We start from the raw sequence: 11,556 nt of genomic DNA on the forward strand, positions 1-11,556 counted from the left end.
CACACAAGTTTGCAGGTTAAATCTATTTTTTTCTTTGTTTGAAAATGGTTAATTTAGAGCAGTGATTTAAAATATGAATTGTGCTTTCAACTATGCAAATCCACCATAGTAGCATTGTCTATCAAGAGTCCACTGCCATCATAAACTACTGCCAATGGCGTACCCTCTGTCTCTTATACCTCTCTGTATCTGGTCTGTCTCCATCCTGTCTGTGAAACCAGCACAATGTTGATACTTATTTTTCACCTGTCAAAGGCCAAATTGTATAGCCTCAATGTCAGTTAGACAGTAAGATGAATATTAAAGTAACACTATGCAACAATTTGACACTATTTGAGGTATGGTTTTACAGGCGACTAGTTTTGTTACCATCCTCAAATTATTTTTGATAGCATATGGTCATGTGAAGGACAGATAAACACCTGTGCCTTTCCCAATAGCCATCCAAGAAGCCCTATGTAGTTCTGTATACCGGGCTGGAATACCCCAGACCAAAAATGTTGTGGGCGGAGTTCAGGCTGGTATCCAGGCTAGGAATACCCTGCAAAAATGGAAGAAAAGCTTTCACAGCATGACATTTCCAGCTATACTGCCAAAAGCCACCAGTTAAGTGTGTTGGCAAGCTTCTATCAGTGTTATCTGGGCTGTTGGTGGTGTTTGCAAGGTTTTTGCATGCCTTTTAGGTAGTTAGCTTCCTAGTTTTAGAACCAAACTCTTTATTGCTGCTTTAAACAAGCTTGTTTAAATAAAGAACAACGTACTAACCTATATGATTGATTGATTGAAATTTCAGCCATTCTGATTGAAACCTTTTTTCGTCATTATATTATTTTAGCCGTCTTTTTTCAATCACACTTGCTACCTTGTAAGTGGCAATAATCTTGGTCTGGCGACATAATATTAACATACTTTGCCTGTTAACAGACTCATTGGGCTAATTTGTTTGCTAACAAATATTATACTTTAATTTCATTCATTTAGTTTGGACACAGACCCTTCTTTTACTCAATAAGAAGCACTGATATCAGGCTGGGGTGCCAAACTAAAACATCCAAATGTTGACTAAATGCATAGAGTCACAAAATAACTTAATAATAAAAAAATCAGTGAAAACATGACAAAAAATAATTCTTATTCCATTACGAACTTCAAATAAATAGAAATGTAATGATGAATATTAGCTCTGTTGAAGAAGGATACATAGTTTTTAAATTTTGAGAGGTGTCAGGTAGGTGTCATAACAAGCTCACTCCTAGAACGTATCTGCCACTGACCAGTGTTTTGCTGTCGTTGCCGTATTGCCCTTCTTGCGCACGCTCTATGCCCACAGTAGCCTCTCCCATGTCTATCCCTTCATGCTGCCCATAGAAGCTGCGCTTGCGTACAGCAAAACCTAGCGCCTGTCGGACAGAGTCAGACAGATTCAGTGGGAGTTAGCTGTGTAATGGCGGCTTCGGTGTTGCTGTCTGCGGAGAACACCGTACCCACTTTTGCGGTAGGCAATCCCGGAGCGGCAGGGGCCTCCGGTAATGGATTAGGGGCAGCTTGTCCCGCATCTTGGAACCGTTCACTAGACCGGGCGTTAGACGAAGCATCGGCTACTGGTTGCGTGAATCTCAGTGGCAGGAAACTGAAGGAGTTCCCGAGGAGCGCCGCCAACCACGACCTCACAGACACTACTCGGGCCGGTAGGTTGTTATCCTAGCTTAAAGCTAGTTGACGGGGGCCTGGGGAAAGCTGGAAACTAACGTTACATGAAAGCCCAAGTAGTAACACATTCATAACTTAAATCCCCTTAAGCTTTAATTCACAACGTTCAAATTGTAAAATGCCGGTGAATACTGATCGCCGTGCATAGGTAACAGGCGAGGCTAGACGGATCGGGAAAGATTTGCCAGAACACTGACCAACTGTATCCTAGCGTGCTAGAGACCACCGAGCTAGCTAGCGAGGATAGTCAGCGAAGTTAGCAATATCGCTAGAAGTAGGAACGTTTGCTGGTAAACACGGGGGTGTGGAAGGACAGAAATGACACATTCTATTAAAACATTTACAACTACATTTGCAAGCATATTTTAGATATGAACACTACAGTCAGATTAAACAAGAGGTTAACCTTACCAAATATCACGGAGTAACTGTTACCTTTTGATAATAAACTTTGTCCAAATGACGTTTCTGTACCGCATTTAGCCTGCTAACTTTAGCAAGCTAGCTAGTATTTCTCATGTTTTTATCAACGTAGCTAGTCTGTCAAATCGTTTGATTTGGGCGGAATGTTGACCTTAACTTTAATATCTCAGAACCTCCCGAACTATAACGTTTGTTTCAAAAAAGTATTTGTAAGCTAGTCTGTATTCACATAATGTCAGCATTTGGGATTTAATTTTACAAAGGAACGTTAACTGAAGTCCGAATCACGGCTGTGAATTTCATTTTGAACGTCACCTTACGGTGGAACAGAAATGAGAAGTATAATTTGCTGTAAATACTGGAGTGTAAAAAAACGTTGTTGGAATGCTTGTGTGTACAAATGCAGATGATTTCACCATCAAAACAAAGCTGATAACAGTCTTTATGGTTTCTTTGGACTGTTATCGTGTGTAGCGTGTAGACTTTACTGGATGCCAGAACCTATTATTGTAACTTCCACCAAATTAGGACGAAGCTCTGTTGCAAGGAAACGGCTTTTAGAGTTGAGGAGTATGTATCCTAACCGTTTGAGGTCTTGCAAACTGTTATGTTATACTAATTGCAGGATGAACAGGGAAAGTATTTCAGTTTTTTTGTTTTGTTCTGAAATTTCTTCTTTTTTGGCCTCACATGTCATAGAGCACAGAAGAGCAGGGCAGTGCAGATGTTGAGTAATGGTGGCAAGCCAAAGGCTGGCTTCTGACACTCTCATGCATTCCTTCTGTGTGCTCCGGACTGTCATCTAGTGCCACTACACACACCCCACACACACACACACACACACACACACACACACACACACACACACACACAGTATATGTTTGCTCTTCCTGTTTGGCTGTCTCATTCCTTTGTAGGATATTTCGGGCATGTCAACTTTTTTTCCCCTCTCTTGCTCCTGCGCTCTGTATCCCAGCGGAGATTTTGACTGAAGGCATTTGGTCTCTCTTCACATGGGAATTATAGCTCTGGTGCAGTCTTGGTTTAAGGGTTCTGGCAGTCTAAGTTTAAGGGTTCTGGCAAACTGATCCCCAATCACGGCAGTTTTGCTGCACTTTTGTCCCCATCAGTATCCCTCTGAATGTGGGCCAGCATTGATTGTCTGAGAGCTTCGTTGACCTCTGTGGGGGTCAGCTACACTGTCTCACATATGGGTGACAGACATTGGGGGGGGGGCAGGTCTGGGCTACTGAGTCACAGAGAAAGAAAGAGAGAGAGAGAGAGAGGAGGAAGTGAGGGAGAATGTGACGATGAATGGTGCCTAGAGATATGGACGCTGCCTGGACACCAGTCAGGTGTGCGGTGATGTATTGAATAGGAGATGATTGTGACATTGAAACAGTTCAAAAGCAGAGAGGAGTCAGCAGCGGAATTAAACTAGTAAAGTGTGCTCGCTGTGTGAGAAAGAAGAGAAAAGAGAGAGAAGAAGGGGAAGAGGAGAGGGGAACAGCGGAGGGAAAGAGGGCGGGTGAGTGAGCGTGATGTTCCTCCTCGCGCACAGGGACACCCTTGTGTTTTGATGTCTGCTGCGTGTCACATGAAGCGACTGATTAATCCTATCAATTCTGGGCCAAACAACAGAGGTAGAATAGCTGAGAATGCAGCTGTGTACAGAAGGCAGAGTTGCAGGTTGGGGAGCCTATGAAATCGCCATCAAAGAAAAAGAGAAATATGGAATGTCATACTAGCTAGCTAGCTTGATGGTAATATTATTTGCTACTTTGTAAGGATTTGTTGGGATTTTATTGCAAGCTGCATTTTGAGCGCTTCTTCTTTTGTTGTTGTTTGTGCCAGAGCTTGTTTGTTAATGATATTGTGTGTTTTTGTGTGTTTGTGATGGGGAATGACTCACATCCACTCCTAGAATCTCTGCCGCAGGGGGGAACAGAAAAGCTTAGTGTGTGTGTGTGTGTGTGTGTGTGTGTGTGTGTGTGTGTGTGTGTGTGTGTGTGTGTGTGTGTGTGTGTGTGTGTGCGCGCGCGCGCGGCTATGTGTGGCTATGTGTGAAACTGTCAGACAGATAGAATTCGTTTGTGTTTTGAAGCAGAGGGATAGGGTATCCTTGTCCAGTGTTTGTGTGTGAGAGTGTGGTACTCTTGCCTTAGGCGCCACACTGATCACTCTGGTCTGTGTGCACTGAAGAATTGGAGCGCATGCTTATTGGGGTGTGTGTGTGTGTGTGTGTGTGTGTGTGTGTGTGTGTGTGTGTGTGTGTGTGCACAGTGCAGTGATCTCCCCTTGTTGCTCTGGGGCAGCTACAGCGCTCACTGCCAAAGCTGCTCACAAAAGAAAGCAAGGGACAGGAAGTAGGGAGGGCATCTCAGGCAGAAGAAAGGAGAGGCCTAGCTCACTCGCTAGCCCCCATGAACTCAGATCTGTAGCTCCCAGGCCGGAGCGGGGCAGGCCAACTCTGTCCCTAACAGTGCTGTTTCCCTAGGGTTTGATCAGCTGGGCAGAGACCTGCAAACAGCAGCTTTGTTTACCCACCAGCGGCCTGACGCCTAGGGCTGGCCCAGACTGTTTATCACAGGGAGGAGCTCGCTGGAGAAATTACACAATTACCCGATTATGGAGAACGAGTGGTGCTGAGAGATGGCCAGAGAGAGCAGAGAGATGGAGATGGAAAGAAGGAATGAGAGAGAGAGAAAGGGAATGACAGAGAGAGAGAGAGAATGACAGAGAGCCAGAGAGCCAGAGAGAGAGGGGGATTGAGGAAGTGAGAGGGGACGAACATTAACCGAGGCCCGGTGGATTTCTTGGCCTCCCAATGCTGGAGTTCAGCCACCAAAAACATGGCACTGGTGGCCTGACACGGTCACTAAATTGTTCTCCTGACAGCTCATGCTGCGCTGTTGGAATGATGCTTATCAGCACAGCTTTTGCCCAGTAATTGCTAATTCATGAGGACGAATTAACATTTTGTCTATGCGAGGCCTTTACTTGTTCAGGCCACTCACTTACGTGACCCAGTGACTTGTATTTCAGTAATAACACTAGAAGGGCACCCGGAGAGCACACACACCTCCGCCAAGGCCAATGTTCCCCATCTGGCAGTGATCCGCCCCTAGATGTTGATCCGCACCAACATTGAATAGGTTCTACCTTGGCCCAAGCTCCATCACGTCATCAGGGCTGGTAGTTTCAAGCGGCACCGAAAAACATAACTTCCTTAGCGGAGGCAGAAACGGCAGAGTTCCTGGAGTGAGAGAAAAATGCTGAGGAAAAGAGAGAGTACTGGTTTAGAAGACGAAAAGATTTGACGTGTGATTTTATCGGCCTAAATGAATAGAAATCTGAATTGTATGAGAATGAACAGGGGAGACTTGAAATTATTAATAGAGAGATCATCCCGAAGTAAAAGCAAGAAAGAAGGCAGAAGTGGACATTTCTGTGATCATGGTTATCCCTTCATTGAGATAAATGAAAGAGACAGGCGGGATATCCACCGCGATGAAGAGGAATGTAAAGGCTGGCTATAACGAATGAGTGAGGCCTAGAGCACAGGCCCTGTGTGAGGTTCTGTGTGTTCTTCCCGCGTTCCCTGGCCTTTCTCTCTTTGGGGCATGCTGGAGTTATTGTGTGAGTGCAGAGGGGATGATATAATGCTTTCATGTCTCATTATGTCTTAACCACCGCTGGGGAAAGAAGGGGGGCGGGGGCGGGGGCGGGGACAGCCATGCATGCACTTGCCACTGCTATCATTGGCTCTATAATGATGGAAGTTAGAAGACCCATAACCTTCCAAACTCCAGCTTTTTCCCTTTTGGTTTGGCTGTGTGTTAGCGTTAGCGGCCTGCTAGCGGCGTTAGCGGCTACACAACCTCCAACAGAACAACAAATGGGAAGAGACGACGCATTTTCTTCCCTGAAGAGGTTTGTGAAAGCCATCTAGAATGTGTACGCCTCTAGTCTATTAAAATGTAATAGCTGTGGAGGCACTGTGGCGCAAGCAGTAGCCCCGACCACATACGGGCTTGACGCCCATGGGGGAAACGGGCTCAAATCCTCCCTGTTGTCCTTTCTCCTGTCCACTTCCCACCTCTTCTCCCTCTCATTTTCTGTCCCACTCTTCACATCAATTAAAGGCAGAAAAGCCCAACTTAAATATTTATAGATAAATATAATAGCTGAAGAGATGTACTGAAAAACATGACACGCTCAAACATGGTGCATTGGAGGATGACGGCATGCTCCATAAACACATAGACTCAGGCACAGACATGCACCAAGCACGCTAGGTTTCAGCATAAACAAATTACATTCACACGTTAATGTACACACACACACACACACACACCAAGACTGCTGCCCCAGAAGGTTGATTATAGAAGGTGTTGGCCACACGAATACGGTGAAAAATGTGTTTTTCGCGAAAACAGAGATGTTTTGGCTTTAAGTCCACATAACAATGACCTTTTCAGGGTTTGGCTAGCAACAGCGTGTGTAGACGTGTATGATCGTTGACATGTGGACACAAATCTTTTTGAAAAAACGCATAGGAAAGGCATCATTTTCCAAACCATCCAGGAGCTCAACCCCAGAGGTTGTTGTAACTGACTCAATGTTTGTATGTGTGTGTCAGTTGTTTGTTGATAATGTAAATGTGTGTGTGTGTGTGTGTGTGTGTGTGTGTGTGTGTTATACAGAGGGGGATCCCAGAGTAGGAAGTCAACGTTGCTGAGCACAGAACTTCCTGTATCCTAAACCCGGATTCTGGACACAGCTGCACAGATAAATATAGACTATGGCAGGCAGGGAAATGCATTAGTGGGCATACTAACACCTCCCCAACAATAGTATACCACCATATACTTAAAGAGTATGTACGTGCATTCACAGGTGGCTGTACTGCCATAGCACTTCACACAAGACCATGGTACAGCTAAGGAGTAACTAGTCACTAGTGATGGTGTGCAAAGTGAAGAATCGAGCCAAGTATATATTTCTCAGGAGAAATGCAACACTGTTTGAGAACACAGTCAGTTCTCTCACCCCTCCATCTAAGTACAGTTGAGCGAGGCCATTTGTTGGATAAGTTGCAACACACACACACACACACACACACACCCTGCTTCAGCCATCTTTGTATCCTCCTTATTTTTGTTTTGACTCTGGAGGCACACTCACCCCGTTACAGACTCCCACACTCTCTGCAGTGCTAAGAGCTCTTGGAACTGCCGTCTAGAGAATTGCTCCAAAGTGCATATAATTTGACTATTTTGGGAAGCAGAAGAAATTTGGCATTTCGAGGCAGCGCGATTCCCGTGGCAGATAATGGAGAAGGAGCGCAGTGGCCCAGCTAAGATCAAAGCCTGGAGCTGCAGGTTTGGGAACGTTCTCTTCGGAGAGGAACGTAAATAAAGGCCAGCTCTTGTGTTGGTCCCCCAACCCCCCTCCCTCAGGGCACCAACTCCAGCGGTACTACAGTCAATCCCTTTTTTCAGTCCCTGGTTGCTCTAAACCTCCATGGAGACGGACAAACAGAACTCGGGCTTACATTCACGATTCTGACGGGCGTGCAGTAGCACAGCACCTTGGGAAAAGTTCTTCTTCTTCTTCTTCTTCTTCTTCTTCTTCTTCTTCTTCTTCTTCTTCTTCTTCTTCTTCTTCTTCTTCTTCTTCTTCTTCTTCTTCTTCTTCTTCTTCTTCTTCTTCTTCTTCTTCTTCTTCTTCTTCTTCTTCTTCTTCTTCTTCTTCTTCTTCTTCTTCTTCTTCTTCTTCTTCTTCTTCTTCTTCTCGCCTCTTGTTTTTGCTTCCTCCTCTCTTCTCTTTCTTCTTCTTCTTCTTCTTCTTCTTCTTCTTCTTCTTCTTCTTCTTCTTCTTCTTCTTCACACTCAGTATGTGGCGTGATAAAGGATGACGCCACGCTGCATAAACACTGGGCCATTGTAGGAGCACACATACACGCACATACACGCACACACAGGCATACACACACACACGCACGCACACACATACATGCACACAGACACACACACACACACACACAAACACACTAGCATTGTGGGCTAGGCTGTGGAGGCTGATTATTTAGCTATGCAGCGTTCTGCTATTATTAGGCCTGGCCCCATACTGCCGCCTGTTCCTGCAATGAGCAGATGAAGCGCTACTTAGCCCCCTCAGTGCTTTCATATGCCCAGCGCCAGAGAAAACTTGCCACTTTTATCTGCCTGTCAGGTCGGTGTCTATTTTCAGCCATCATGGGGCTTGTGTGTGTGTGTGTGTGTCTCTGTGTGTGTGTTTTGTGTCTATGTGCTTTATCTATAGCCCATAGGTATAAGGGTAAAAAATTGCTCCAGTGTAAACTTCAAAGACAGAAGGGCCCTCAATCGCACACTACCACTCCAGGGCTATGAACTTCTCTTGCCCTCCATGCCATTCAACAGGGCCTTTAGAAAGCCATTGGAAGCTTTATCTGAGATCCTTGTGAGCCCAATTCTTTCTTTCACCTACTCCCTTTCTCTCTCTCTGTCTCTCTCTGTCTCTCATTTATTTCTCTCTTTCTTCCTCTCTCTCTCTCTGTCTCTCTCTTCTTTCTCTCTTTCCTTCTCTCTCTGTATGTGGTGCGAGTCTGGGATAGGGCAGAGTGTCTGCAGGTTCAAGAGTCTGGTGGTTGGGACAGACTGGTTAGATAATGTGCCCCTCTGCCTGCCTTTCGGCCTGCCTGTCTGTGAACATGTGGAACATGTGTGGGGCATCTGTGGATTCAGCGGTGGAGATGAGAGAGCTGGAGATGGACAGCCAAGAAAATAAAAAGAAGGATGGTGGGGGTGGGAAGCAAAAAGATGGGAACAACTGGAAAAAGAAAGAAAGATGAAAAGAAATGGAAGAGTGGGAAAGGGAGGATCCAATCGGGCTGTGAGGAGCAGACCACGTCGCCACGGCAACCCTCTGGGCTAGAGATCACAGGAGGAGGCACCGGCAGCTCTGTCTTTTGTCCTCAGGCCTCACGCCTCAGGAATGGCACACACTTGTTTGGGGCTGTTTTTCAGCTAATTTTAGCATTCATTTGTTTTCTCTCCTTGTTTTTGCTTCCTCCTCTCTTCTCTTTCTCTTGTTCTTTCTCAATCTTTCTGTTTTCTGTTCCCTCTGTCTCCCTCCCCTATTTTCTTTCTCTCTTTCTCTCTCTCTCTCTCTCTCGCTCTCTCTACTTCTATCTGTCTCTAGATCTGTCTCGGAATAGGCTACCCGAGTTACCTGTGGAGGTGTGTATGTTTGTGTCTCTGGAGAATCTCAACCTGTATCAGAACTGCCTACGCTCTCTGCCTGACAGCCTGGTCAACCTGCAGGCCCTCACCTACCTAAACATCAGGTAATCTGCACTGTGAAGGAGACAAACATATGCAAGTCTATACATGGAGTGCTTTTTATTTCCCAATCCACTCACAGTAAACTAAGGTGTATATTTCATCCCTCTCTCTCTCTCTCTCTCTCTCTCTCTCTCTTCACTATCTGTCACTCTATATATCAATCTATCTTTCCGCTTCCCCTATCCAGTCGGAACCAGTTGTCCACGTTACCCGCTCCAGTGTGCAACCTGCCGCTGAAGGTCCTGATCGCCTGCAACAACAAACTAGTGTCCCTGCCCGAGGAACTGGGCCAACTCCGACATCTCACTGAACTGGTGGGTATCAGAGTCACTCATATTTACATTACACATTTAAAGGTTGATAAGGTTTACAGACCTATTCATGTAGACATGTTATTTGGCCATTATGATTTTTCGAAGCAGGGCTTTGAACATGCTAAGACTACACTTTATGATGGGAATAGACATTGTAGTTGAGACTGGTGGTAAGCACCTTATAGAGTGCTAATTTAATGGATGCACACCACTGGGTTCTTACGCCTTACAAATACCGTAATCACGTGAAGCTGTTTTGACTACTAGGGCACATTCATTTGGTAATTTAAAAAACATGTGCACAGACCTAAGTGTCTTCAAGGGCAGACCGACACCTCATTTGGATGTGTTTGATCAAAGAGATAGCCGTTGTTTTGAGGAAGGTGTTTTGCCAATTCCTTCTTTAAAATATAACCTGCATTTTGGTTTTCAACGTCTGGCAGGCACATCTCATCTAATCTCTACCCAGTTTGACAGCACAGCATTGACCACTCCGTTACTAAATTGGCCGTCTGTAAAACTGCACTCAACACCACACAGATAGGGAGTAAAATAATCATTAATTGGGGCCTTAATGGTGAGAAGTCGTCTTATAATCAAATATATCTTTTTAGCCTGCCTGTATGTTCTTTATAAAACTTTATTGCAAATTTAGAATGGAACCTAATTACTATCATGTGAGTGCATACATGAAAATAACAATTCTTCTTGACTCATCCCTTTGATTGTGCGCCATTTGTAGACTCACAGATCATTGCCCTATGAAACAGTCACTAGCTTACTTGCGAGTCGGCTTGTTTGAGAATCAGACGTGTGAAGTTTACCAAGCAAGTCTACGGCAGAGTTCCTATAGAGTGATTTTTAGTGTTGGCTGGTGTTCCTGTCTCTGACACCTGACATGTCTTCACTGGGAGCAGGATGTGAGCTGCAATGAGATCCAGACACTGCCTTCCCAAGTGGGACAGCTGGAGGCACTGCGGGACCTCAACATACGCAGAAACCACCTTGCACGCCTGCCCTCAGGTACAGCGCAATCTCTCTCTCTTTCTCTCTCGTTCTCCCTCGCTCTCTGTCTGTATGTGTTTGAATCATGTCTGAGCAATTAATGCATCTGCTAAATTTGTGTCCTAAGGCATATTTATTTTGAATTGTGGACTCAAAATAAAGGAGTAAAATGTGTCTTCTGGTGACAGTGGTACATTGTTGCACTGTGCATGGTTATGTTGCCTGAGCTGTGTTTGAGAAGACTGATGTTATCGAAGATGTAATATTTGGGTGATCTGTGATATGGATTCGGACTGTTGATTCTGCTGACAATGGAGTCAGGCTATAGAGTTACTACAGTGTTGTGTGCATTATTACAGTGTTATGAATTTGGCCTGTGATTGTAATGTTACATGTTCACTGTTTTGTTGTTATGTGACTATATAATATTGCGTTATGTTCGTTCTGTAATTGCTTGATGTTGTGTTGATGGTACCTAGGGAAGGGGCAGAATATCAGTGCAGTTAAGTATTGAGACAGTTGAGAATTATTGAATCACTAAAGATGTCAATCAGTTTCTTATTATCTGATTTTTACTTTGACTATTTGTAAGTTAAATGTCAATCCTAGTCACAAATTAACACTACGTATATGGAGTAATCATAGTGTTTTGGAATTCAAATCTTCAAACTGAAATTTTTTCCTTGATGATTCCCACTAATATGTATGACATTAAGCAGCAATGTGCAATGCTT

At 44.7% G+C, this 11,556-nt stretch overlaps 1 protein-coding gene across 2 annotated transcripts in view; it reads left to right on the forward strand.

Moving 5' to 3' along the window:
* The first annotated feature begins 1,438 nt into the window (after positions 1-1,438).
* Positions 1,439-11,556, forward strand: part of lrch3 (leucine-rich repeats and calponin homology (CH) domain containing 3) — a 28,140-nt gene continuing 18,022 nt past the window's right edge. For both annotated transcript variants that reach the window (XM_080844894.1, XM_080844895.1), the window contains exons 1-4: positions 1,439-1,688; positions 9,361-9,505; positions 9,691-9,817; positions 10,735-10,840. In XM_080844894.1, the coding sequence (XP_080701020.1) occupies positions 1,445-1,688; positions 9,361-9,505; positions 9,691-9,817; positions 10,735-10,840 (622 nt within the window). In that variant the 5' untranslated portion in view covers positions 1,439-1,444. The remainder of the gene's footprint in view (positions 1,689-9,360; positions 9,506-9,690; positions 9,818-10,734; positions 10,841-11,556) is intronic.

The sequence above is a fragment of the Sprattus sprattus genome (genome assembly GCF_963457725.1).
Source record: "Sprattus sprattus genome assembly, chromosome: 9".
Classification (NCBI taxonomy): domain Eukaryota; kingdom Metazoa; phylum Chordata; class Actinopteri; order Clupeiformes; family Clupeidae; genus Sprattus; species Sprattus sprattus.